This window comes from Equus przewalskii, chromosome 10 (genome assembly GCF_037783145.1).
Source record: "Equus przewalskii isolate Varuska chromosome 10, EquPr2, whole genome shotgun sequence".
Taxonomy (NCBI): domain Eukaryota; kingdom Metazoa; phylum Chordata; class Mammalia; order Perissodactyla; family Equidae; genus Equus; species Equus przewalskii.
In genome coordinates this window covers 50,246,993-50,273,331 of record NC_091840.1, presented here as the reverse complement: position 1 = coordinate 50,273,331, position 26,339 = coordinate 50,246,993, and the positions used below count along the sequence as shown (strand labels likewise).

General features: G+C 53.9%; 3 protein-coding genes across 9 annotated transcripts; 2 read left to right on the top strand and 1 right to left on the bottom strand.

Annotated features, from left to right (window-relative positions):
- The first annotated feature begins 439 nt into the window (after positions 1-439).
- On the top strand, positions 440-6,376 carry TMEM256 (transmembrane protein 256). Of its 2 annotated transcripts, XR_011523612.1 has the most exons (5): positions 440-670; positions 969-1,000; positions 1,250-1,330; positions 1,428-1,639; positions 3,752-6,376. XR_011523612.1 is itself a non-coding variant. In XM_008530374.2 (4 exons), exons 1-4 carry the CDS (start codon positions 514-516, stop codon positions 1,569-1,571), a joined length of 414 nt encoding a protein of 137 aa, XP_008528596.1. In that variant the 5' UTR covers positions 440-513; the 3' UTR covers positions 1,572-1,651. The 2 variants fall into 2 exon arrangements, 1 of the variants encoding a protein (XP_008528596.1); XM_008530374.2 differs by lacking the exon at positions 3,752-6,376 and having other exon boundaries at positions 1,428-1,651.
- An 898-nt stretch (positions 6,377-7,274) lies between these two features.
- PLSCR3 (phospholipid scramblase 3) lies at positions 7,275-12,171 on the top strand. Of its 4 annotated transcripts, none has more exons than XM_070563040.1 (8): positions 7,275-7,669; positions 7,882-8,059; positions 8,322-8,557; positions 8,648-8,690; positions 8,794-9,014; positions 9,285-9,446; positions 11,081-11,242; positions 11,436-12,171. In XM_070563040.1, the coding sequence occupies exons 2-8, from the start codon at positions 8,053-8,055 to the stop codon at positions 11,490-11,492; spliced, it is 888 nt and encodes a 295-aa protein (XP_070419141.1). In that variant the 5' UTR covers positions 7,275-7,669; positions 7,882-8,052; the 3' UTR covers positions 11,493-12,171. The 4 variants fall into 4 exon arrangements, with proteins under 4 accessions (XP_070419141.1, XP_008528595.1, XP_070419142.1 ...); XM_008530373.2 differs by having other exon boundaries at positions 7,287-7,669; positions 7,878-8,059; XM_070563041.1 differs by having other exon boundaries at positions 7,293-7,669; positions 8,794-8,951.
- TNK1 (tyrosine kinase non receptor 1) lies at positions 12,132-19,742 on the bottom strand. 3 transcript variants are annotated; one of them, XM_070563027.1, is made up of 13 exons: positions 19,619-19,742; positions 18,010-18,174; positions 17,759-17,829; positions 17,444-17,635; positions 17,156-17,311; positions 16,753-17,036; positions 16,224-16,497; positions 14,643-14,737; positions 14,137-14,301; positions 13,826-13,905; positions 13,163-13,461; positions 12,984-13,079; positions 12,132-12,901 (listed from the first exon to the last, which is right to left on the bottom strand). In XM_070563027.1, the coding sequence occupies exons 2-13, from the start codon at positions 18,170-18,172 to the stop codon at positions 12,788-12,790; spliced, it is 1,989 nt and encodes a 662-aa protein (XP_070419128.1). In that variant the 5' UTR covers positions 18,173-18,174; positions 19,619-19,742; the 3' UTR covers positions 12,132-12,787. The 3 variants fall into 3 exon arrangements, with proteins under 3 accessions (XP_070419128.1, XP_070419129.1, XP_070419130.1); XM_070563028.1 differs by having other exon boundaries at positions 13,850-13,905; positions 19,619-19,734; XM_070563029.1 differs by lacking the exon at positions 17,759-17,829 and having other exon boundaries at positions 19,619-19,701.
- Between the last annotated feature and the right edge of the window lie 6,597 nt (positions 19,743-26,339).

Sequence of the window (26,339 nt, the reverse complement as noted above, 5' to 3'; positions counted from 1 at the left end):
GGGGTGGGGGAGGCGGGGGGGGTGGGGTGGGTGAACATAGGGGGCGGTGCATCATATGAAGAAGGAGGAGCCTTCGGACCTGGAGGAGGAGCCATCTGGACAGTGGGCAGGGGTTAATGGCTATGGGTGGAGCTTGGGTATCTGTGGGGCCGCCTCTTTTGGGGAGCTGGTCCGGCTTAAAGCTGAAAAGGAGGAGCCTGTGGAGAAAGGGGCGGAACTTTGCGTGGGGACCGGGATCTTTGGAAATTGGCCGGAGGTGGAGGGGGGCGGTGTTAGAAGGGACGATCAACTTGGAAAGTGGGCCAATCCGTGACGCAAATCCTCTAGTCCCACCCCCCCCCAACTCCGCCCCCCTAGTGCTCCGCTTCTCCGCTTCTAATTGGTTCTGGTTTCTCCGCCCGCCAGACGTCTTCGCCACTCACCAGAGGCTTTACAAAGGCGCAAGTACCCGGGTGAGGACCTGGACGCTGAAATGAACACGGCCCGGATTGGGCACCTGTGGGCCTTATTTGCATGGAAGATCAGGGTTGGCTGGCCTTCTGGGTGGCCTGGGCGGTGTTCATCCGGCGCGTGACCATCACAGCGATGGCTGGGCTTGGGGCTACTTTCCGCCGCTTGGGCGCCTTGTCCGGAGCCGGAGCCTTGGGCTTGGCCACCTACGGGGCGCACGGTCAGGAGACTGGGGATGCAGCTGGGATCGTGCTAGGGGCGACCTTTGGGGTCTGGTGCAGGGGCGGAGTCTATAGGAGGTGCCGAGGCTCCAATCGACCAGACAGCCCGGGGAGCCCTAGACCTTTTCAAGTCCCTCAGCCCGGTCCAGTTGGTTCCCACAACTGCCATGCGTGTATCCAACAATCAGAAGCCTCCTGGGAGCCCCTTTCTCGCCAGTGTCCATTTGGGTACCCCCGGGAGTCGGAGTAGTCAGGGCTGGTTCTAGAACTGGTAACCTTTGCCTCTTCTTTTCACAGGCGCCCAGTTCCCGGATGCCTACGGGAAGGAGGTGAAGTAACTGCGCTGGGGCTCTCCGACTTCCGGGTCTATGAGGGCACAATGTCTGGGGTCCCTGAGGGAAGTAGGAGAGGGGCGGAGCGCGGGTCTGCAGCCATCAGGGCTGTAAGCCTGAGGCGGGGGACTCTCTAGAGGCAAGCTGGGACTTCAGTTGGGAGACGGACTTTTGTCCGTTGTGTCCCCACGGGATCCAGGCTCCTGCGTTGCTTAGGAAGTCCCCCCATTTCTCTTTCTCTTACAGCTCTTTGACAGAGTCAACAAACACCACTTCTTACACAGCCTGGCCCTGTTAGGGGTGCCGCACTGCAGAAAGCCCCTCTGGGTAATCTTCCCCACTGGTCTAACCCTGATCAAGCCCCACCCACTTCTCCTCCTGCTCTGTTTTTACTAGCCCGTATTCTTCCTTGTTTCTCCTCCAGGCTGGGTTACTGCTGGCCTCTGGAACCACCTTATTCTGCACCAGCTTTTACTACCAGGCTCTGAGTGGAGACCCCAGCATCCAGACTTTGGCCCCTGTGGGAGGGAGCCTGCTACTCTTGGGCTGGCTTGCCTTGGCTCTTTGAGCTTCCTTGTATTTAATTTCTGGGTACTTTTTTGAGAGTTGGAGCAGGGAGGCGATTAAAAGAGAAAGGCAAGTAAAGAACTTTGGAGTATTTGTTCATCTAACCTCTTGGAGGAGGAGGGATAGAGATTGTCACCCTCTGAACTCCCTCCTTTTCCTGAGACTAAATCACTGAGCCTTGGGTCTGGGGATTCTGTTCACTTCAAGTTAACTTGTTATGAAGTTCTTAAACTGGTGGGCATAAGAGTCATAAAGAATGCTTGAAATGCAGGTTCTAATTGAAATCTTCTTTGGGGCGTGAGAAGCTGTATCGTGTGGTTCTGATGCTCGTTAAATTTGAAGATTACTATAGGGCAGTGGTTTTCAGCCCTGTCATTCCACAAATTTATTGAGCACTCACTCTAAAAGTCAGGGTTAAGGCAAGGCAGGACAGGAGGAGTGCCATTAGTTACAAACTACTTTGGAGTTCAAAACAGGGACAGAACATCATGTATTGGGGGCAGAAAATGCTTCACAGTGCTTGAAATGATCCTTAAGAGAACTCTTGTGTGGAGGAAACTGAACAGAGATGGAGGTGGGCAGGGGAGGAATATGGAGCCACATGAGTCTTCAATGTGAGCCAAGTTTCTGAGTTAGAAAAGGAGTGAAGAAAGGTGGTGGGGCAGGCTAGAGTAGCACCAACAGCATGTAGAGAACTAGAAGATATTTAGGGGGCCGTGTTTAAGTCATCAAGTGTTGATCATAAGTCAGACATTACAAGAAGATTCAACTGTGAACAAGACAGACGTCATCCTTTCCCTTGTGGAGTTTCCCATCTAGTAGTGGAAATGAACCTTAAACAACAAAACGCACGAATATGTCATTGTGAGTTGGATTGTGTGCTCGAAGGAAAAGCACAGGGAGGCAGTGAAACAATGGGGCAGTGGAAGGCGGTGCCCCTTTAGATGAGAAGGCCTCCACTGCAGCTGGAACTAACCATGCGCAAAGTGAAGGGGAAGTGTATTCTAGGCAGAAAGAATAGCTGGCAAAACATGTTGAAAAGGAGCAGTTCAAAATCCTTGAAGCAGGAGAAAATTGGGTGAGTTGGAGAAAGAGCAAAACCAGTGTGGCTGACGTAGTGAGTCAGGGGTCCCGGATGGTCAGTGCAGGCCTTGCAGGCGGTGTTAAGCACTTGGAAATTATTTGTAGTGCAACAGTAAGTCATTGAAAGGTTTAAAGTGAGAGAATGCTAGGATGTGACTTATATGTTTAAAAGATCTGGAGAACCAATTGGAGGAAGATAAGCATGCAACAGGGAGATCAGTCGGGAGGCCACTGAAGAGGTCCAGGTGTGGGATGATGATGGTTGCTTGCTTAAGGATGGAAGGATGATGAAAGGGTCCAATTCAGAATATATTTTGAAGATAGTGCTGATGGGACTTGCTGATGGATTGGACATAAGGGGTGGATGAGAGGGAGATTTCTGGTTTACACACTTGGTTGAGTGGAGGTGCAGTTACACAGATGAAAAAAACTAAAGGCGGGGCAGATTAGGGGGAGGCTGATCAGAAGGTTAGTTTGGACATGTTGCTTAGGAGACATCCAAGTGGAGGGCCCAAGCAGGTAGTTGGGGAGCTCAGGAAGGTGTCTGAACTCAAGAGAGAGATTTGGACTCAAGTTTACTATGCAGCCCACTCTGGTCAGTCTTCCATCCTGTTTCTTCCCCATAAATGCCATTGGAAGAATCCTGTGAATCACTGTGACCTCCTGGTGGCCAGATCCAGTGGGTGATTTTCAATCTCGTCTTCCTCAGCCTTTCTGTAGCATTTGACACAGTTGGCCACACTGTCCTTGAAACACATCATGTTCCTTCTATGATACCACTCTTCTGGTTTTCTCTGTCTTTGTGGCTGCTTTGCCAGCTTCTCTACCTAGTTTAAATCAACAGTTTCCAAATTTTAATGAAAAAAAAATAGAACTCTTATGTATACATATTGTAATTTCATCCTTTTTAATTTCTATTTTTGTATATGTTTTATAAAGTGCATATCTGTAAAGTATATTGGAGATGTATACTTAACTTTTCTGAAGGTGTACATTCAGAAAAGTACAGACCATTTCTTTAGGTAATCTCATTCAGCCCCATATCTTTTGTTACAATCTGCATACTTTTCAACCCGGAATTTCTGTCTTCCACCCCAGCCCCGACTGAGCTCCGGATTCCTGGAGCAGCTGCCGTGTGGAAGAGTGGAGACCTGAAGGAGTTAAGTGATGAGGAGAGAGGGGGGCATGTTCCAGAACAAGGCAGGAGCTTTTGAGGCAGCCCTGAAGCAGGAGAGAGCCCAGTGTGTTGAAGACCTGAAAGAATTTCTGGTGGCTGGCTTGAAGAGCATGAGAAGGCCAGTAGTGAACAGTGCGGATGGTAGGGCCCAAATGGTGGAGGGCCTTATGCTGAGAGCTTGGACCCTCTTGAGGGGAATGGAGAGCCACTGAAATAGATCAGGGAGGAGGCATGATTGGAGGTGTATTAGTAGAGGATCACAGTATTTCTTCATTTAAAAATGAAAAAAATAAGGCCTCAGAGGGGACCTCAGAATGGCCCAGAGCGCCAGTGGCAGAGCCCACAGTGGATCCCCAGGCTCCCACCTCCCAGTCCAGCGCTCTTGCTGCATTTCCATCCTACATCTCAGGTAGTGTCTGGGGCACATGGAACCTCCAAGTGGAGGAGACTCCGGCATCCGGAACAGCCACCCTCCCTGTAATACGATCCCTAATGCCTTTGCTTTGGGCCAGACTCTTGGGGAACTAAGATAAATAAGGCCTGCTTGATAATTGGTCCCTATTATTACTGTACATTGTATCCGGTCTTCTCAAGAGTCCTGCAAGTTAGTGGGAAGTGAGGATAAGAGAGATGAAGTAACTTATTCTTTTTTTTATTTTTATTTTTTTATTTTTAAAGATTTTTTTTTTCTTTTTCTCCCCAAAGCCCCCTGGTACATAGTTGTATATTCTTAGTTGTGGGTCCTACTAGTTGTGGCATGTGGGATGCCGCCTTAGCGTGGCTTGATGAGCAGTGCCATGTCCGTGCCCAGGATTCGAACCAACGAAGCACTGGGTCGCCGCAGCGGAGCACGAGAACTTAACCACTCCGCCATGGGGCCAGCCCAAAGTAACTTATTCTATGTCATACAGCTAGGACCTGGGTAAGCTGGATTCAGTCTCTCTTCTATCCAATTCCCAGAGCTAAGTTTTTTCCTTCTTGTACATACCTGAGCTAACAACTGTTGCCAATGTTTTTTTTTTTTTCTGCTTTTTCTTCCCCAATCCCCACAGTACATAGTTGCATATTCTAGTTGTGGCTCCCTCTAGTTGTGGCACATGGGACGCCACCTCGACATGGCCTGACGAGTGGTACCATGTCCACGCCCACCATCCAAACCGGCGAAAACCTTGGCCGCCAAAGCAGAGTGTGCGAACTTAATCACTCAGCCACGGAGCCAGCCCCAAGACAGACCTTTTAAAAAATAATTTGATACAATTATTACAGTAATAATACTGTACAGTAATAATACTGAGTGTTACAAGTAGATACAGAGGTGGGTTTGTTTTGCCTTTGGGGACTGGTAAGACTTCCGTCCATCTGCTGGGTTTCAGCATGAATAGTTCACCAGGAAAAAGGGACAAGATCACACTGGTAACAAGTCAAGAGAGAGAACAGGAGTGCTTGGAGCTCAGGACAGAGTGAGCAGGCGGGAAATGACCAAACAGAGGCAGGGTGGAGTTCACACTGAAAGGTCTCCTGGGTCAAGCCTGAGTCAACCTTGACTTCCCTTTGCCTCACATCATATATCCACGCCGTCATCATGGCTCAAATACATAACCGGAATCTGCCCATTTCTCACCACCTCCATTGCTACCACTCCAGCACCTGGTCTGAGTCATCCTCATATCTCACCAGGCTTTTTGCAAGAACTTCCTTCTGCCCTTGCCTACCTACAGCCTGCTCTGGACAGAGCAGCCTGAGAGAGAGAGAGAGAGGGAGGGAGCAAGCGAGCCTTCTAACACAGTAGTCCTCAGCCTTGGTTGCATTTTAAAATCTGCTGGGGAATTTTCAAAAAGTTCTTAGGTCTGCACCTCACCCCACATATTCTAGTTAAATTGCTATGAAGTGGGGCCCAGGCAGAGGGATTTTTAAGGCACCCCAGATAATTCTAACTTGTGGCCACAGTTGCAGACCACAATTTCAGTATGTAAGTGTCATGTCTCTTCTCTGTCCAAACCCTCCAGCACTGCCCATTTCACTCAGAGTATAATCCAATGGTTTAAAAGGCCGTATGTGATCTGGCCTCCTGTGACCTCTCTTACCTCCCCCTGGTTCATTCCATTCCATTCTAGCCACTCCAGTCTCCTTTTTCTTGATTGAACAAGTAAGGCAGGCTTCTGCCTTGAGGCCTTTGCCCTTGTTCCCTCCGCCTGAAACACTCTTCACCTAGAGGTCTGCAGGGCGCCATCCTTGACTTTCCCTTAGGTCTTTGCTCAACTATCACCTTACTGATGACGCCTTCCTAGTCCACCCTCTTCAAAATTGCACCTCCTGCCCACCCCTCTCTGTCCTCTTTATCCTGCTCTATTTTTCTTCATAGCGTTTATCATCATCTGACTTAACAATGTATTTTATTTACATTATCTGTCTCTTTTCCACTAGAATGTAAACCCCAGGAGATCAGGAATTTTTGTAAACTTTTTTTGACCGCTGTGTATTCTTATCACTTTAAATGCTGTCTGACATATAGTAAGTGCTCACTAAATCTTTGTTGCATAACTGAATTTCTGTATGTTTACGTGTTGTGGTGGAGGCTGGTCCATGGTTTGGGCCATGTAGAATCTGTGGCACTAAGGGGTACCAAGCACTTGGGTCTGAAGCAGATGATGACTGAAGCTGTGGGAGCACCTGACCAGCCCAGAGGAACATGGACATAGAGGCAAAGGAACTCCCCAAACTTGCATCTCCCTGTATTCATCTTGATGAGTGACACCTCCACCTGCCTGGTGACCAGGCGGGCACCTGGGGTCATCCTGGACTCCTCCCCTCCACATCTCACCCCTCAAACAAGTTCTGTATTATCTAAATATCTCCAAAACCCGCCACTTCCGTCTGTCTGCACTACCACAGCCATCCTCTCCCCCCGACTGCTGCCAACAGCCCAGCCTGAGTGCCTCCATTGTTCTCCACACTGCAGTTTTAATGGTTTTTCTAAAACATTTGACCTCCGCCGGTCTTAAAATCTTTCAGTGGGCTACCTGCTGCCCTTGGGGCCAAGTCCCAGCTCCCACAAGGCCCTCTGTGCACGCGGGTGGGACTCCCTCTCTAAACTCACCGCTCGCCCCTCAGCCTATAGGCCCCCAAAGGGCAGGACCTCCTCACGCCTGCAGGCCCCGGCTCAGGACCCAGCCGAAGCGACTCTTCTTGGGAGAAGCCTTTCCTGCTGACCGCATTGCCTCCTCTGGCCCCGAGCCTCACCTCACGCACACTCATTACTGACACTGTTTGGCGGCCTGTCACCGGCGTGGCTGGGGGCGCCTGAAGTAATTGCAAGGTGTCTGTGTGGGTGCTGCTGCGCGAGGGAGAGGGGACGGCGAGGCAGCCCCAGGGAGGTGGAAAGAGAGCCAGGAGCCAGTCTTAGAAGCCAATGGGTGAGTGTGCAGGGTGTTCCGCTGCGTCAGCGAGGCCCGAACCGCCCTTGGGAGGAGGAGCCTGGGGTCTAGCGCCGCGCAAGCGGCCCTCGTTCCCACCAAGGGGCACTGAGGACTTCGCGCCCGTAGACCTGGCGGGGGTCGCTTGGCTAGGTCTCAGCCTGCTGCCCTCCCCAGGCGAGCTTCCTTTCTGGCACTCTGCATCGGAGCGGAAGGGGCGGGAACGCAGACAACGAGAAGGAGCCGGTGGTCCAGGGTCCGCGGCCCCGCGGGAGAGCCGGCATCCTCTCTGCGCAGGCGCGCCACCCAGGCCGGGAGGGGTGGGGCCCGGACAGGTCGAGGGGCGGAGTCAGATCCTGGGCCCGCCTCCAGTAGCTCCTGAGAGCCCTGGTGCGCTGGGCACCCCGGCTATTCTAGGGGCTTCAGGTGAGCGGGGGGCACAGAGGGGTCAGGAGACCTCCCTCGAGGTCCGGTCGTCGGTCTGACCGCAGGTCCTTCTGTCCTGCCGTCTGCCTACAGCCGCCTCCGCGGAGAATGGGAGAACAAAGGGAGGGGGCGGTTCTGGGGCCCCTGAGGGAATCCGGGGTCCCAGGTACCCCGCCCCGCCCGCTGACACTTTCGGTTTCTCTCCGAGTCAGAGGCGCCGCCCAAGAGACCCTGGGCCGGCGCCGGGCGCAGCTGCCTTTCGGCGTTTGCCTGTCCGTCTTTGTGTCTGTCTCTGTGTCTGTCTGGCTGTCTCCGAGCTTGCCTCCACTTCTAGAACTAAGCTCCTCGGACACCGACATCCCGCCAGCCCTCGCCCCTTCCCCATGGCTGGTAAGTGGGCGCAAGGCTGAGGGTCTCCGTTATCCCCCCACGGACTTGGGAACCGGGTGTCGAACACATCCTCCGGGAATGTGCTCGGACTGGCTGAGTAGGGCTCCTCCCTTCCTCCCAGGGAGCCGCCGCCCTGCTCCCCCGCCCCATCTTTCTCAGTCTCTCCTGACCGCATTTCCCCCGTGGCCTCGCGGCCCGTGGGCTAAGGGGCATGGGGATGAGGCCGCGGGTCCCTTTCTAATCTACTCCTGTCCCCTCACAGGCCACTTGGCCCCCAAAGACTACGCCCCTTCGCCCCCACCTCCCTACCCTGTGACCGCCGGGTACCCGGAGCCAGTGCTGCATCCTGGGCCCGCGCAGGCGCCAGTGCCCTCCCACGCGCCTGCCCCTGCGCCCGGCTTCGCTCTCTTCCCCTCGCCTGGCCCCGGGGCCCCAGGGCCTGTTGTCCCCTTTTTGCCACTGCCAGGGGTGCCTTCTGGCCTGGAATTCCTGGTGCAGGTGAGTGGGAGGGAGAGAGGAGTGACGGGGAGGGGACCGGACGTGCAGGCCCGCCAACTGACGGCGGCGTGGCCCCTACTCTCTTTCCAGATTGATCAGATCTTGATTCACCAGAAGGCTGAGCGAGTGGAAAGTGAGTGGAAGGAGGAGTAGTTTAGGCCTCGTGATGGGGACAGTGATAGTGGGCTGTTGGGCAGGCGCCGGTGCCTGAGCCTCAGCGTGTCACCCCTTGGCAGCGCTTCTAGGCTGGGAGACAAGTAACCGGTATGAACTGCGCTCGGGGACCGGACAGCCCCTGGGTCAGGCGGCTGAGGAGAGCAACTGCTGCGCGCGTCTGTGCTGTGGTGCCCGCCGGCCCCTGCGTGTCCGCATGGTGGACCCCGGGGACCGAGAGGTGCTGCGCCTGCTCCGCCCCCTCCACTGTGGCTGCAGCTGCTGCCCTTGTGGCCTCCAGGAGGTGGGCGGGGAGGGATGGGGACTGGGAGAGACTTCGGTCTTAATGGGGCCGGCCAATTGTGGGGCAGGATCTGGGAGAAGGCCTGGGAGGAGGCGTGCTTCAGGTGGGAGTGGGCAGGTGGGATGGGAGGTCTAGTGAGGGGGATGACAGGTGGTCTAGTGAAGGGGATGGGAGGCCTCGTGAGGGGAGATAGGTGACAGAGCTGGACTGATGAGAGCTTGGGCCAGGGTGCCCTGGCTCAGCAGTGATCCTGACTGCCTCCCACTCCAGATGGAAGTACAGGCTCCACCTGGCACCACCATTGGCCACGTGCTACAGACCTGGCATCCCTTCCTCCCCAAGTTCTCCATCCAGGATGCCAATCGCAAGACCATCCTGAGAGTGGTGGGGCCCTGCTGGACCTGTGGCTGTGGCACAGACACCAACTTTGAGGTACGTACCAGGAATAAGGGGAGATTCCTGGGAACTTCATAAACCAAGATGATGCATGAGGCAGGATGGCCAACTCTAAGGTCAAGACCCTGAGCTCATCAACCCAGATCCACTGTGACTCCTACCACATTTCCAGTTTTCCTCCATTCAAAAAGAGGATGGCCCCGTGGTCTTACGAAAACATGGCAAAGATGGTTTCATCTTAAGGACCAGTGCTGATTGTTACCTGCAGCCCTGTGTTGAGGGAGGAAAACTCTAAGGCCAGGCTGGATTTAGAGTAGAGGATGGTTATTGAGTCTGTCATGGACTGAGCCCATGTGGCTGCTGTGCACGAGTCTGTGAGTCCAGGCCCTGGAGCAAGTACTCATTTAACTTGTTAACATCCTGTCGCTTGCCCTGCCAACCCAGAAGTCCAAATGGCCCCTCCAACCCGGAATCCAGGTGATATCCTTCGGACCATGCATTCCAATCACCAGCCTAGGGCCTGGAGAACCCAAGTGGTGACCGTTTCGAGTGAGGCCTGGGAAGCACCTTCCTTTCTAGAAAACCAAGTCTCTTGAGGGATAATTACCTGTGCAGATAAAGGAGAAACAACAGGTATAATCCTGTAGACTTCCCAAGGCTGCTGATGAGGTGCCCTATCTAAGGTTACTTTTAAAAACTGAGTCACCTTGGTAGCTGTGGAAAGTTTCTGTGATGAGAGCTGGCTGGAAAAGAGATAACTGGGTGACCTCTGGATGGGAATATGTAGACTGTGGGGTTCTCATAGGATCATAATTATGAACGGGCCATATTTGGGGCTGTACTCTTGGGACCGAAGGGCTGGCTGGGAGAGCCCTGCCCAGCCTGAGACTGGTGTGCAGGAAGTGCCCAGAGCTGCAGGACTGGGGGAAGGGGTGGGGCAGGACACAGAAGGATATCATTCTAGTTCTAGCCACTGGAGAATGAACATATGAAAAAGGACGAAGGAGTCACTATGAATTACCAACACCCATGTCGGCATGGCCTATTGCTGCTGGGCCCAGAGAGGCCAGTGGAAATCATGGTCCTCAGGGGCCACTTACTGCTGCCCCCTCCCCCTAATAGATGAGCTTGGATCCCCTCTAGATGAGGCTTGCATGCAGTTCTGGACAGGGCCCTCCCTACTTTACAGATCAGAGGAAAGCCACCCCTTTTGGCAGACACAGCCTTCTAGGAGCCTGGTTGGCTGGTGGACTGTGGCCAGGAGTTGGCAGCCTCCCTTGCCCTCTTGGCCAAGCTACTTTGTGCAGGGCACAAACTGCACCATCTGTGGGTGGCAGGGACTTGGTAACCAAACAAACCTAGCAACCAGCCACACACTAAGGAGATGAGACTATATTGTGCTTCCATTTCTCCCAGCAAAGATGTTCACTTGTCATGTATGGCCTTTCAAGAGCAACAGATCTGAGTGTGAATCCTGATTTTTGCTCTATACTCACAGTGTGACTTAGGGTGCCTCAGTTTTCCCAGATGTCACATGGCTGTTGGATTCACTAAGTGTAGAGCCTACACATTTCATACATGGCGACTGTGGGAGTGAGGCTGGAGGCAGGTGAGATCAATTGCATCCTCCCCAGTTGGGTCCTTCCTTCCTCCTTCCTCTCTGCTGACAGGTGAAGACTCCAGATGAATCCCGAAGTGTGGGCCGCATCAGCAAGCAGTGGGGGGGGCTGCTCCGAGAAGCCCTCACGGATGCAGATGACTTTGGCCTACAGTTCCCGCTGGATCTGGACGTGAGGGTGAAGGCTGTGCTGCTGGGAGCCACGTTCCTCATTGTGAGTTGGCTGCCTCCGCCCCTGCCCTCCTACTTCTCCTTTGCTCCCACTCGAGCCTTCGTTTACTTCCTGGCCTCCCGCTAGGAGAGGGTTAGGGACAGACTTTATGGGGGGCTGTGGTTCTAGACCTGGTTGTGATAGCTGAGCCAGGCTGGCCCAGCCAGATCTCCTGTTGACAGTGCCCTCCCCTCAGGACTACATGTTCTTCGAGAAGCGAGGAGGCGCTGGGCCCTCTGCCATCACCAGTTAGAGGCTGCCTCAGGGTGAGGAGACCATCACCTCAACCAGAATTCAAGATGGTCACCTGGCCTGGCCCCTCCTCAGAGGCAGCACCTTTCCTCCATGTACATACACTACAGGGGAGAGACAGGGATGCCTGAGAGGCGCGGGGGGCCGTGGCACCCCATTCCCCACCCTCCTCCCCTGGCTTCTCTCACCTATGACCCCCACAGAAGGGTACGTATGAGAGCCCTTCCCCTGCTACCTCCCACCACTGTCTCCGGCAGTCCCTCAGCACACAGGCATGTCAGCTTTCAAACTTTTCCTACCCACTTTCTCCCACCCCCTTCTAGGGCCTCTGCTGCAGATGAGGCCTTTGGAATCCAGGGCTCTGGGGTTTTACAACAGGGCTCGGGTGGGGAAGGGTAAGCAGCACCAAAGATGGCAGACATGGCCATCCTTCCCCTGCATCAGCTTGGCCAATCAGTTCAGCCTCAGACCATGGCACTCTGAGGGGATCCCCACCTGCCCACCAGCAGCTGTAGGGCCTAGACCCCAGTGCCAACCTCCTCTCCCCCTTGGGCCCTGCCCACACCTGGTGCTTGCTGCAACTTCCTGTGCCTTACTTAACCACCTCTTCCTTCCCTTGCCCTAGGAAGGAAACTGCATCTTTGTATGTTATATTCATATAAACTTTGTAACTTTTTGGACATTGGAAAATGTATGTAACGGGAGAGGGTAGAAAAAAGATTTGGTGTAGGAAGAAACAAAAGGAAATATGACAGCTGGGCTGGGGAGGGGCTGGCCTGTCTCATTATCCATGCTGCCAGGATCAAGTGTCTTTGAGTCTAAGAGAGCAACTTTCATCATCCATGATGACCCCAGACGAAGCCAAGGCAGTTTGGCTTCCATCATCCAAGATGGCTGCCCCCAAAGTCCAGTATGGTAGCTGATGGCAGTTCAGGATGGCTATTCCCCTGGTCCAGTATGGCCACTTGATCATTCTTTGTAGTGAGTAGAAGCTTCCTGTGGGTATGATGTATAGCAGCTGTGTTCCTCCAAGACCTCCTTTTGGTTGGGAATGTGGTGGGCAGAGTAAATTAGATCCTTCTATGACCCAGCCAAAGGAGCTTGAGCCCTCAAGAGGCCAAGGGGCAGGGTAGGAGACACTTGTCAGTGCCCGACCCTGGGCTCCTCCTGTGTCAGCTACAGCAAGATCTCTCCAGGTGGGAAAGTCTGCTCTGATAGGACCTTATTCTGCTTCTGCTTGGTCCCATGTGGCCAGGCCCTTGGTCAGGCTGGTGTCTGTGCCCAAGGGAGTAGAGCTCAGGGCCGGGCCAGGACATAGCGACTGGCAGCTGAGAGGTCCCACTGGTAATGCTCCAGGATGCGCCGGCAGTCAGCTCTGGATCGGCTACTTAGGTGGAAGAGCTGGTCTACCTGTGGAGGCAGGAGGGAGGGCAGCTGACTGCTAGAGGGCAGGGGCAGGAGAGGCAGGAACCTGAGAAGGGTCTGGCTTTACCTTGAGGTTCCGGATGGCAGAAACCACATCTCCCCCAGTAGCCCTCAGTGCTGCCTGGCATTCCTGGTGGGTGACTCCATGCACGCTCAGCTCCACCTGCAGGAAACAAAGCCTCGCTTAGGCCCACACCCCAGCCTGTAGCCTCTTCCGGACACCAGGCCACTTCAGGGAGACCTCACCTCCATAATCCTCCTCTGAAACTCGGAGTCGGGTGAGAGGCCTCCAGAGGGGACGGTGGCTTTGCTGGCTCCTGGCGCGCCCATGGGGTGACTGTGGGGGGGTTCTCTTTTGGGCCAGGGAGGCTGCTCCCTGGGGGTCTGACTGGGCTGAGAAGAGCCTGAGGCAAAGGGAGGGCGGGGTGGCAGGCCTGGAGGTCCCTGGGGCACAGCTCTGGCATGTCGAAGTTCCGGTGGGCTGGAACCACCTCCTGTGGGGCGGGGACCCAGGGACAGAACCGATTCCAGACTCTTGGAAATGCCTGCACAGTTGAGAAAGAAATGACCTGAAAGGAAGCCCGGATGCCAGGCCCTGCCCTCCTGTTCTATGTCTATGCTGCCCTCAGGGTGGTCCTTGGGTTAGGTGGGATAGTAAGACAGGTATACAGAACAGACACCCAGGCCCAGGCAGCTGAGGACCCAAAGAACTGAGAGTGCAGGGGCTACAGAGGGGAAATGCTGTTCAGTGAGGAGGGCAGACCTTAGAGTACACCTAGGATGTCAATAGGCAGAATGTGGGGGAAGGAAAGCATATGCAAAGCATGGATTCAGAGCAGGGGGCAGAACTAGAGGGTGGTTCTTGATCCTCAGAGACCCTGGAGGCCCTGTCCCCACCTCCACGCCCACCTTTCATCTTCTGCAGGGGCTCACCCCTTCTCTGGCCCCGGGCTGGAGGGGGATCCCGAAGCTTTGCCTTCACTCTGTCCCTGTTGGAGAGTGATCCATTCATTCTCCACACACACCCCACAGATCAATGTCCCCTCCCAAAGAAACTCTCTGGGGCTCCCACCCAGAGTGGAAGCTCCAGCTGGGAGGCAAGTCCAGCCTCCCCACCAGCTTCGCCCTGGCCCCCTCCCCAAGCTTCCCTTCCAGAGAAGTTGCTGAACTTGGTTAACTCCCCCAGTCTAGCTCTGCCCCCAACTCTTTCAAGTCCTCACCCATCTATGCTTCCCTGGCGACATTCTCCCCGGGCAGGAGAGCCTCTGTGGACTGGACGGGTGGCTGGCAAGCCCCCCAAGTCTGCCAGCGTCACTGCCGAGGCTGGGAAGCTGCCCACTTTGAATGTGCGACCATTCTGGCCCTTCCAGGTTGCAGAGTCGGGGCTGTGGGAAGAGGCACTGGTGAAGGGGATGGGGGCGGGGGTGGCACGCGGACTGGGCTCTGGCCCACATTCAGCTCACAAGCTGTGGGCCATGGAGCCACATCTGCCTGGAGGAAGGGAAGCCTTTTTCTTCCTAACACAAAAGGGCTCTATGGGCCTGTGGTGGCTCCAGCGGGGAGGCCAGCACTGTGGTGGAGCTCTCGGGGCCCAGTGGGGAGAGGAGGAGATGAGGCAGAGGATCAGGGTTCAAGGAGCTGGGAAGAAGCAGAGATGGGACCAAAGTCAGGAAGGTTGAGAGGGAGTCGTCCTCCTGGGGATGGGTGGGAGGCATGGGGCCCTCACCTGCCCTCGATGATAGTGATGGGGTCCCCAGACTCCATTTTCAGGGCACCTAGCTCTGTGACATCCCTCACACAACGTCCCTCAGGAGGCCAGGCCTGTAGAGACAGGAGGAAAGGGTGGCTGGGCTTGTGGCTTGAGTCAGAGGGGTAACATCATGGGAGCAGAGAAGAAAGGAGACTCTAATTTATGCACCCACCAATCAAACCCATACCAGGTATGTCCTTGTCCTCGCCCAGGGTGGAACTGTCCCTGTCCCCCAGTTGTAATCCAGTGGGGGAGACAGACTGGATGCCATGCCAAACTGGACACAGCCCAGGGGTCAGGGAGCAACAAAGGGGGGCCCTGTCTCTACCTAGGGGGACCAAGTGGGGAGTCATCCTGTATACTGCTTTTCCTCCACACCCAGGCCCATCAGATCTGCCTCCCAAGCACCTCTGGAAATTTTCCATTTCTTTCCAGTCCCATGCCTTGACTCTCACCCAGACATCTTCATATCGCTTCTGCTTCACAGTCATTGTCACCTACCTAGTCTGCCCATCTTCAGTATCACCTCTCTAATCCATTCTTGCACCAAGCCAGAGTGATACAACATATAAAGATGGCTTGTAACTCCCTTGCTCAAAACCCTTCCAGGGCTCCCAGGTGCCCTCAGAGTAAAGACTAAATAAACCCCTTTAGAGCCAGCCCAGTGGTGTAGTGGTTAAGTTCACACGCTCGGCTTTGGTGGCCTGGGGTTCATGGGTTCGGATCCCTGGAGTGGACCTACACACTGCTCATCAGACCATTCTGTGGTGGCGTCCCACATACAAAGTGGAGGAAGACTGGCATGGATGTTAGCACAGGGACAATCTTCCTCAAGCAAAAAGAGGAAGATTGGCAACAGATGTTAGCTCAGGGCCAATCTTCCTCAGCAAATAAATACATACATACATACATACATACATAAACTCCTTTAACAGTAGAGTATAGTGATTTAGGGAACACCTCAAGTCAGATTTGCTGGTTCAAATCCCAACTCTTCCACCTACTGTGTGACTTTAGGCAAGTCACTTAAACTGTCAGTGCCTTACCACCAAATCTGTAACATCGAGATAATAATGACCTCGGTGGGTGGTGAGGATTCAGTGAGTGAACAGGCATAAGGATGCATGTAAAGCATGTAGTGCAGTATCTTACACGGGCCAAGGGCTCTGTGTGTTAGCTCTAGCTATTTATCGTGCCTTACAAACCTCCCCCATGGCACAGCCCCTGGCACCTCTACCGCTTTAGTTACTTTTATTCCTCCTCCCATTCTGAACTTCTTTTCCTCTGCCTGTCAGACACCCACTGTAACCTACTGCTCTCTGCTCTGTGCTCCCCTTCTCTGGCCCAGCCCCAGCCCCAGGTCCTTCAGCCTGCATCTGTGTAGCCCCAAGCTGCCTCCCCAGGGCTCTGGGCTCCCTGCAGATAGGGACTGAACCTGTTTTGTTCACAGCCAGGTCCCAGATCCCAGCCCAGGAGTCAATATTTATTGGTCTTGTCCCTGGGAGAGAGAATGGAGGGAAGAGAGACTGAGTGTATCTGGGAGGCAGGGGTTCCCACCTCTTGGAGCAGCCCCTCCAGGTGGGAAAAGCTAGGCCGGTCAGCAGGATGGGGGGCCCAGCAGCGCAAGGCGAGGGCGTAGAGGGCCCTGGAGCAGAGGGGAGGCCTAGGCAGCCTGGCTCGGTCCTTCTCCAGCCTCTGCAGGATGAGGTACGGTGGGACCCCAGCCCAGGGCTCCTCACCCCCGGAGAACATCTCCCACAGCGTCACCCCAAACATCCACACGTCCGAGGCAGAAGAGAAGAGCCCGTGGCGCAGGCTCTCTGGAGCACACCTGCGGAAGTAGAGCTGAAGGGGGCCGGATATGTGCCCCTCGGAGCTCCCACCTTCCACCGAACACGCTCCCTTGACGCTCCCGCCGTCCTCTTAAGTCCTCCTTTGCACCCCCTTCTAGACCCGACGACTCCTCCTGTCCAGCCTCCCTCGGAGGACCAGCCCCCTCATCACTCCCCCTTAGCTAGTGCCCTCCAGATCCGCCCCCTCTCTTCCGGGCTCGAAGCCAGACCACCCCCCGGGCCCCGCCCCTCACCAGGCAAACGGGATGGGCCGGGGTCCGCCCATGACATAGCGGCCCCGGGCACCGCCCAGCGGCCGCACCAGCCCGAAGTCGGCCACCTTGATTATTCGTGGCGAAGCCAGCAACAGGTTGCGCGTAGCGAGGTCTCGGTGCACCAGCCCGCGGGCCCCCAGGTACGCCATTGCCCCCGCCAACTGCCGCAGGAAGAGGCAGAGCAGGGCCACTGGCAGCGGAGGTGTAGGGGGCGGAGCGGTCAGACGTGCGTGCAGGGAGCCCAGTGGTGCCAGCTCCATCACCTGCGGGAGCATAGCACCGCCTGAGCAGTGGTCCAGCCCCACGGGATTCGGGCCGCCCACCCTCCTGTCGCACACCAACCCTGGGGCTGCTCCAGGAGCCAGTGTCAGGCACTGCTCACCATCTGCAGAGGCTGGCCCAGTACGAGGCCATGCAGTCGCAGCACGTGTGGGTGCTCCAAGTTCATCATGATGGACACTTCTCGCAGGAAATCCCCCAGCTCTGTGCCCATGGGGCCTTCTGGACCCACTCGCAGGGACTTGACAGCCACTGGGACCTGGGGGTGGGGAGAGCATCATCATGCACCCTAGGGAGCAGCTCTGCCAGGGCCAGAGCAGAGAGGGCACACAGAATAGAGGGGGCAGCTGGCCTGGGTACCCAGAATGAAGTAGGCTCCCTGGACACTCACACTCTGGCCGCTGGGCAGTGTCCACAGCCCTCGGTGCACCACACCAAAGCAGCCGGAGCCCAGCAGCTCCCCTCTGCACACAGCACTGTCTGGGATCAGACACTTGAGTCCTCCCTCTGGCTCAGGGAGGGACTGAGTGTTGTCCGAGGGTGGGGTGGTCTCCTTCTGCTCAGGGGCAAAACCCCCAAGGATCTGAAACAGGGGTGGGAATCAAATGTGCAGAACCCCGCATACCCTTCCTTGCCACTCAGCCGACCCCATTTCTGGGGCTGAGCTGGCCCTTTAAGCCTCTCACCTCTGCCCTAGAACACACACCTTGTAGACCCAGTTCTTAGACTTGAGCCCTGAACGGTGCTTCTTCAGAGCTTCAGCCAGTCTGCGCTGAGCTGGGGGAAGCGAGAATCAGAGGCTGGAGTGGTGGGGGGTCGGGGCAGGATGCAAGGGATGTACTGGCAAGAAGAGGGCTGGTGTGTGTGTGCACGGGGGGGTGGGGGTGTGGGGGTGTGGTGTTAGCAACTAACAGGCTGGAAAAGAGAGACCAGGGCCTCGGGGCAGGGGTCCCTCACCAGGCCGGCCCATGCCAATGCCATCGAGGTCCTCAGGTCTCACAAAGTCGAAGTGTTCTGGCCGAGTAACATTAAGCTCCTCAAGGATGGGTTGGTAAAACTGAGCCAGCTGGATGTCCCGGAGCAGCCGCAGCAGCCACACGGAGCCCACCTCGGGGAGCATGTCTAGAGAAGGAACCCCTAAGGATGACACACTCTCCTCCAGACACACAGCCCAGGGTAGGCACCTGAGACACTCAGACACCAGAGATGTGGTCACCACCTCCACCCTCAACCCGTCAGAAACACTCAGCTACAGAGGGAGGGACACATCAGAGACAGCCAGGAAACCTGCCTCTCACACACACCCCAGGAAGAATGCTCCCCATACTTGAGACCTAGCTACTCTATTCCCTCACCACTGAGCAACCTGCCCTCCTTACACCTGAGATTTTAGCACTGTGCAGTCTTCAGATGTGTTGGCCTGCTCACTCTTGAGATATTATGGCACACTGCCTCTACATCTCTAGGACACCCACATGCACTGCCCTTTTAATCCTGAGGTATACCATTGCACACACTCACCCAAATACACCTGAGACCCCTTATGCACACCAGAGATGCCCAGATACGCTAACCACACCCAATCTCAGACATGCAGGTACACACATACACAGATATACACATGAACATACATTGTCTCCCACACCCAGGTACACTGCTACACACGCAGACAGACAGACAGACAGACACACACACACACACACACACACACACAGACCTACAGATAAGCTGCAAGAGATGCCTGAGACACCCAGATGCCTGTCCTCTCAAATCTGAGACTTTCCAGTCTGCTGCCATAAAACACCCAGGCTTACTGCCACATACCCCCTCATATACACATACTTGAGACGCGCCAGTTCACTGCCTCCAAGACACACCGCCCCACACGTCTGCGACATCAAGGTCCACATAAACACACACAACACATAAGACATCACAGTACAGCGTCCACACATATCTGAGTTAGGCAGGCACACTGCCCCATCAGCCCAGAGACGCCCAGGGCAGCAACATTTGAAATCAAATCGGTGGTTCCGGATGGGGGGTTAGGGGCAGGCCACACTAGACTCCAGTACGGCGGCCTTCAGAGCCACCCAGGCTGCCAGGTGCACAGTCCTTTCCACACCCACCTTTCCACACCCACCTGAGCTCAGCTCCTGGTAGAGAGCCCTGCTCGCACACCTGAGTCGCTCAATCTAACTTGGCTTCAAGGCACCTCCACCAGTCTGTATTAAATAAGGCTCTAGGTGCGCCGGGTGATGGCTGCCTGCGCAAACACACTCTCCCTTACACACACCGGGACCCCTCCCTCCGCACGGTCGTTCAGCCAGGAGGTAGCGGAGGACCCGAGGCTGGGCCCAGATGGAAACCCGTCCGTAGGCTGAGGAACCGGGCGCGAGCAGGGGCCGGGAGGAGAACGCCCGGGACCAGGGAGAGTTGGCACCGCTTGCAAGGTGAGAAGGTGAAAGCACGGGAGAGGGGACAGGAGGAAACGCGGCCGCGGGAGGGAAGGACCCGGGGAGCGGAGCGGAGCGGAGACGGGCAGATTCCGCACCCGCGGACCTACCCAAGCGACGGCTGCTCCGCCAACCCCAGCTCCGGGCGCCCCGCTTATCCAGACCTCACCTGGCGAAGGCGGAAGCGGCGGCTGGGAGCCGCCCGGGCTGCCAGCACTAAATCCCGAGAGGGGCGGGACCAGGCCGCGGAGGGCGGGACTCGGGCTGCGCCGCGCCCCCAGTCCCCTGGCAGGACAGGTAAGGGCTGCGAGGGCGGCTGGCGGGCCCCTCCCTCCGCCAGGCCGGACCCTGAGAAACCTCCCTTCCCCTGTCCTTTGCTCGCCTTCCTTCACACCCTTTTTCCAAAGAACTTTTCATCCCTCTCCAGACTTCCTCCTCGATGTCCTCCCCCATGCCTCCTCTCGCCAAAGCCTTCCCCTCTCTCAACGAGAACGCCACCCTTAAATGAATAAGCGATATCCTGATAGCGATATCCTGCCCAGGCACTGGGAATATAGGCCAAACAGGACAGGTCCCTGTCTCCTCGTAGGGGAGAGAGCTTCCTAGCACTCCAGTGGAGGAAGGCCCGCAGTGCAGGGTGCTTCGGGAGGGAGCCAGGGCAGACAGGTGTTGACCGTGGTGCAGGCAGTCAGCCCCCAGCCTAGAACAGAGTCTCAGATTGAAGCCGTTGTCTTTTTCCCAGCTCTGAACTTCAGTCCAATGTGCTGCACCTGAAAAAGACCTTTAGGGGAGCTCCCCAGGGTGGAACATGTGGGAGGTCTTGTGTGTGTGTGTGTGTTAGAGGGATGGGGACACAGCTTCTGAGTGGCTCCTCAGCCACATCCCAGCTTGGTACATGGTCTTGGTATCAAAGGCAGCACTTGTGCCTCAGGGCACTCTTCCCCAGCACTGCCACTTCCTGGCTTCATTCGAGGCATAACCCCTCTCCACCATGTAGCCTCTGCTGACCCTAGGGCAGGGACACAGTCCAAAACCTTGAAGAAGGCTCTGAGGAGGAGCAAGCCCTCTCTTTTTCTACCAAGAGTCCCAGGGAGGAAGCCACCAGTCTTAGGACATCTGGCCTGTGTCCTTCTGCCCAGGGAAGGATGTGTGAGCATAGCAGCTGCTATCCCCAGAGTCCCTTGGAGGGAAAAGGGTAAACACACGGGGAATGCCAGCATTGATGGGAAAATCGTCATAGTTCACAGTTATTCCTGTATGGTTTCCTTGCCAGGTCTTTTGCCCTCCAGCCTGGCCAGCTCATAACCCTATAATTGCTCCCTCCACATCTGTCTTCCTTGATATACTATGGACTCCACCCAGCAGGGGCTGGATCTGTGTTGTTAATCCTATGTTCTTAGTAGCTGGGACAGCGTGGACATACAATGGGTCTGATGCATCCTGATTGTGAAGAAGTCTGCTCCATCTGATTGCCATTCTTTTGTAGGTGATGTCTTTTCTCTCTGCTTTTGAGATACCATTGGTATTTTGTAGTCCTATTACAAAGTATCTAAGCATAGATTACTTTCTGTTTATTCTGCACAGTATGTTTTATTTCATATATCTATGAATTCGCATCTTTATCAGTTTTGGAAAATTCTCAGCCAGTATCTCTTCAAACATTCTTTTTTTTTTTTTTTTAAAGATTGGCACCTGAGCTAACATCTGTTGCCAATCTTTTTTCTTCTTCTTCTCTCCAAAGCCCCCCAGTACATAGTTGTATATTCTAGTTGGAGGTCCTTCTAGTTCTGCTATGTGGGACGCCACCTCAACATGGCTTGATGAGTGGTGCCATGTCCATGCCCAGGATCCAAACTGGTGAAACCCTGGGCCATTAAAGCAGAGCCCACCAACTTAACAACTTGGCCACAGGGCCAGCCCTACTTCAAAGATTCTTTTTCCCTCATTCTTTGTGTCCTTTCCTTTGAGGACTCTGATTAGAAGTGTGCTAGAGGGGCTGGCCCCGTGGCTGAGTGGTTAAGTTTGCATGCTCTGCTTTGGCAGCCCAGGGTTTTGCCAGTTCGAATCCTGGGTGTGGACATGGCACTGCTCATCAAGCCATACTGAGGTGGCATACCACATGTCACAACTAGAAGGACCGACAAATAAAAACTACACAATTGTGTAGTGGGGGGCTTTGGGAGAAAAAGGAAAAAAAATAAAATCGTTAAAAAAAAAAAGTGTGCTAGGTCTTTTCACTCTGTCCTCCACGTCTTTTAATCTCTTCCATATTTTCCATTCTTTGTGTCTCTGTGTTGCAATCCAGGTAATCTCTTCAGCTCTATCTTCCGGTTCACCAGTTCTCTCTTTGGTTATGTCTGATGTGCTGTTTAATCCATACAGAGGGGTTTTCTGGCATTGTTATATTCATATGAATGTTACTGTATTTTTCTATGCTGATAGTACTTTATTGAGGTATAACTTACATTCAGTAACATGCACTGATTTAACTGTACAGCTCAATGCATTTCAATAAATCTACACATCCATGAATGCAAATGAAGATCTAGAACATTTCCACCATCTCGAAAGTTGCCTTGTGCCCATTTTCAGTCAATCCCAATTCCCCGGAGGCAACTACTATTCTGATTTCTAAAACCCATAGATCAGTTTTGCCTGCTCTTAACCTTCTTGTCAATGGAGTCACACAGTGTTTATTATTTGCATTTGGCCTCTATCACTCAACATATTTTTGAGATTCATCTTGCTGTCGTCCAGGTTGTTGGTGGGAAACACAATGGCTCCATGAGCTTCTTCAGAGAAGAGCATGTGAAACCTGATTTTCCTCTGAATGTCCAGTGTTCTTACATATCTGAGTGCACTGGAGGTCATCTGGGAGTCTACATGAGTGTAGAACATATGGAGAGATATGAAGGCAGATGCAGCCGGAGAGGTTGGCAGAAGCCAAACTAGGCATCAATTCATCCTTCCAGCAAGTTTTCACTGTGCCAGGTTCTGGGGACCCAGGTGAAGAAGCAGACGCCGATCCCTGCCCTGATTGGATTCATTCTACAGGGCCTGGCAGAACACGGTTGGGAGTTTGGGCCTTACCTAAAGGCTCTGGTAACCACTGAAAGGTTTTATACAGGGGAGTGACAGAACCAGCCTGCTGTAGTCAGAGGCTGGGAAAAGGGGAGAGAGAAGAAGCAGGGAGCTCAGGGAAGAGGCTCTTACCATTGGTTCAGGGGAGAGAGGCTGGCCCTGCCTAGGCCTTGTCTATGGGATGGAGAGGAGGCTGAGGATAGAGGGTGCTACTGACTGGACTCCTGGCCTAGGTCCTCTGTGCTCCAGCAGGAAACCAGAGGCAGTGGCTCAGCCCCACCTTTGTCTTTGGCTTGGAATAAACCCAGGGAATCAGAGACCTCTTATTCCTTCCCTTCTTGTTCATTTCTTACTTTTGGAGTTAAGCTACTATCTTACCCACCTTTGCCCATAAAGAAGGATGGGATGAGGGGGAGCACAACCAGACCATCCTAACCACCCTCAGGGAGCAGATCCCTTAGGCTGAGATGGAGCATCCTGCTAATAGCATTTAAACCTGGAGGCCCAGATCTGGCACCGCCCCCCTCCATCTGCATTTCCCCAACTTCTGCCCTGCCCTGCAGGCTCTGCATCCGAGAAGGATGAGCACATTCACACTACCAGGGCCAAGTCTTTCCTCACAGAGCAGGGAACCAGAAGGATAAGCAGAGAGGGCACCCAGGTTCTCCCCCCGCCACCTCCTGGCCTTGGGTTTGGGTTGGGAGTGGGGCCCGTCCCTGTGCAGAAACCTCTCCATTTCCATTGGGAACCACATTGATGCCCCCTTAGCTCCTCCTTTCCTGCTCTGACCCCTGAGATCACTGGGCTCTCCCAGTGATCTCAGGACTTGTATGCATCTGTTAGTTTGCTTTCCAAAGTGGAAGCACTCTTAGATCCACAATATTCTTTTAACCTCCCAGTGGAGCTGAGGGCTTTTACAGCATGGTAGCTTAGACCTTACCTCTGGAGCCCGCCTGCCTGAGTTTGAATCTCAGCTTTACCTCATACCATCCTGTGAATCTGAGCAGGTTACTTCATGTTTCTGTGCCTCTGTTTTTTCATCTTCAAGATGAGCCTATTACAAGTATCTACCATATGAGTTATTGGAGAATTAACTGTGTCTACGTATGTGGTAGCCAGTCTCCAGAATGGCTGCCAGTGAAACTCTCCTCCCTGTGTTCACACTGTTCTATAGTTCCTTCTCACAATAAATAGAGCTGATCTGTGTAATCAATGGGATATTGCCGGAAGGATGGTGTGTGACTTCTGAGCTAGGTCATATAAGACTGTGTGACTTTCTGCCCTCCTCTCTTGGAATCCTCGCTCTGGGGGAAGCCAGCCACTATGACGTGAAGACACTCAAGGAGCTCTGTGGAGAACCTCCACATGTCAAGGAACCGAGGCCTCTTGACAACAGCCAACACTAACTGGCCAGGCATGTGAGGGAGCCCTCTTGGAAGCTGATCCTCCAGCCCCAGTCAAACCAAATCCTGCAGATTCCTGCAGCCCTGACTGACATCTTGACTGCACCCTCATATGAAACTCCAAGCCAGAGCCACCTAGTGAAGCTGCTCCTGAATTTCTGATCCACAGAAACTATGAGATAATAAATGTTTCAGACAATTGAGTTTTGGAATAATTTGTTAAACAGCTATAGATAATACAATCCATAAAATGCTTAGAATGGTGTGGGACACAGTCTCCATACGTGTAAGCCATCATTAACTCCATTTTACAGGTAGGAAGACTGAGGCTCAGGCTGGTGAAGTGATGTTCCTCGTGCACATAGGTAAGAAGTGTCAGGACCAACCATGTCAGGCACCCGTGCCAAGTCCTCAGCTTCTTTTTCTGCCCCACTGATCCAGTTATCTGTTGTTAAGTAATAATACCTAGTGGCATAAAACAACCATTTTATTATGCTCCTGGACTTTGAGAATCTGGAATTGCAACAGGACACTGTGGGGATGGTTTCTCGCTGCTCCACTATGTCTAGGGCCTTAGTTGGAAAGACTGAAACTCTGAGGGTGACTTGACAGCTGGAGGCTGTATTATCACTCATGTGTCTGACAGTAGATGCTGGCTTTGGCCGAACCCCTTCATGTGGATTCTTCGTGTAGGCTGGGTTCGCTCATAGCATGGTGACTGGTTTCCACAAGCAGAGGGCAGAAGGTACCAGCACCTGGGCTCAGAAAGTGGCCCAGTGTTACTTTTGCCGCATTCATTGGTCAGCCAGTCAGGGAGCCCAGGTTCAAGGGGAGGATACATAGACCCAACCTCTCAATGGGAGGAGTGTCAAAAAATGTGGGGCCATTGTTTCAAACTGCTACACCTGCAGCAGCCTCCCCTGTTTGGTGAGAGGCTCAGAAAAACCAGCCCTGCCGTGACAGACCACACTCTGGTGGCTTGGCCCTATGTACACAGAAAAGAAACATAAACTCCACCAGCCTCCTGTGCAAGGTGCTCACGAAGAGCTTACATGGTGAGGGCATATCCCAAGGGTTCAGGGAAGGGGCTGGAGTTGTCAGGACACTTCCTGGTGTCTACTCTGTGCAGGGCACTGAGGAAACAAAGACACAAAACCTTAGGTGGTGGCTTTATAGGGCAGAGCATAGTGTAGAGGGAAGATGTATAAAGAACCCCACCACCAGATGTAATATGGGCCTCATGAGAGATGCCTGGAGAAGGGGCACTCTACCCTGTCGCAGGGGTTCAGGGAAGGCTTCTCAGAAGAGGCAATGTCGGAGCCAAAGGAGAAGGGTATCCCAGGAACAAGCCTGGGCAAAGGGAAGGAGACACGAGGACAGAGTGTTTGGGCAACCACAAGTGATTCAGTGTGGCTGTGGGATGGGCAGTGCTTCGAGAGAATGCTCCAGGGACATGTGGGGGCCAGATTCCAAGAAGTATTACAAAGGTAGATTACGTATTGATGAGAAGTGGGCATGTGGCATGAGAGAAAGAGGTCCGTGACCCTGTTGGCACTGCCATTAAGCGTGAGAGAGATTACATGAGGTGGGTGGGGTTGGGGGGAAGGTGGGTTTGGACATGTGGAGTCTGAGATGCCTGTGGGCATTCAAGCAGAGATTCTAGATATCTCCATATTTGGACAGCTCTGGCCTGAGGACAAAATAAGGCAGGGTGGAGCTGCCGATAGAGAGCCTTGAGTGTCAGGGTAAGGGCCAGGTCTATATTCTGTAGGCAAGGAAGAGCTAGGGAAGGGTTTAGTCAGAGACTATAATGGCTAACACTTAATGAGGGCCCATTACATGTGGGGCACAGTCCCAAGCATTTTATATGAACTTATTTGGATCTCCCAGTAATCCTGTAGGGTAAGTACTGCTGCACTTCATTGATTGAAGATATCATCAGTTCTAATATGTACCATTATGCCATGACATAGCTTCAATTTAAGATGGATTCTTCAGAGATGTTAAAATGTAAACAGAAAAAAAAAGAGCCCATAGAATCCATGAAATACATGATCTGCATTTAAAAGATGAGGCAACAGGCACAGAGAATAATTTGCGCAAAGTCCAGTAAGAGACAGAGCCAGATTTGAAATCAGGAAGCCCAACTCCACAGCCCAGCTTCTTAACCATCATTTAATGCCAGAGAGGAGGCGTGAGCAACATGGAGGTTTGAGAAGAGCAGTGTGGCCGCTGAGGGTGAGATGGATTTGAGGGGAGTGGGCAGAGTCAGGTGGCACATCTGGGAGACTGGGGTCCACAGTGAGAGGGTTTCAGAGTGGGCTAGGGGCCATAGGGCAGGAGCAGG

Excerpts from the sequence above, each read along its gene's own strand:
- TMEM256 (XM_008530374.2), top strand. The coding sequence starts at position 514 with ATGGAAGATCAGGGTTGGCTGGCCTTCTGGGTGGCCTGGGCGGTGTTC. Across the intron at positions 1,001-1,249 it reads CGGATGCCTACGGGAAGGAG|CTCTTTGACAGAGTCAACAA; the intron begins GTGAAGTAACTG and ends TTTCTCTTACAG. Across the intron at positions 1,331-1,427 it reads ACTGCAGAAAGCCCCTCTGG|GCTGGGTTACTGCTGGCCTC; the intron begins GTAATCTTCCCC and ends TTTCTCCTCCAG.
- PLSCR3 (XM_070563040.1), top strand. Across the intron at positions 9,447-11,080 it reads GCACAGACACCAACTTTGAG|GTGAAGACTCCAGATGAATC; the intron begins GTACGTACCAGG and ends CTCTGCTGACAG. Across the intron at positions 11,243-11,435 it reads TGGGAGCCACGTTCCTCATT|GACTACATGTTCTTCGAGAA; the intron begins GTGAGTTGGCTG and ends CCCTCCCCTCAG.
- TNK1 (XM_070563027.1), bottom strand. The coding sequence starts at position 18,172 with ATGCTCCCCGAGGTGGGCTCCGTGTGGCTGCTGCGGCTGCTCCGGGAC. Across the intron at positions 16,498-16,752 it reads CGGCCCATCCCGTTTGCCTG|GTGTGCTCCAGAGAGCCTGC; the intron begins GTGAGGGGCGGG and ends CTACTTCCGCAG. Across the intron at positions 13,906-14,136 it reads CGCCAGGGAAGCATAGATGG|GGACAGAGTGAAGGCAAAGC; the intron begins GTGAGGACTTGA and ends ACTCTCCAACAG.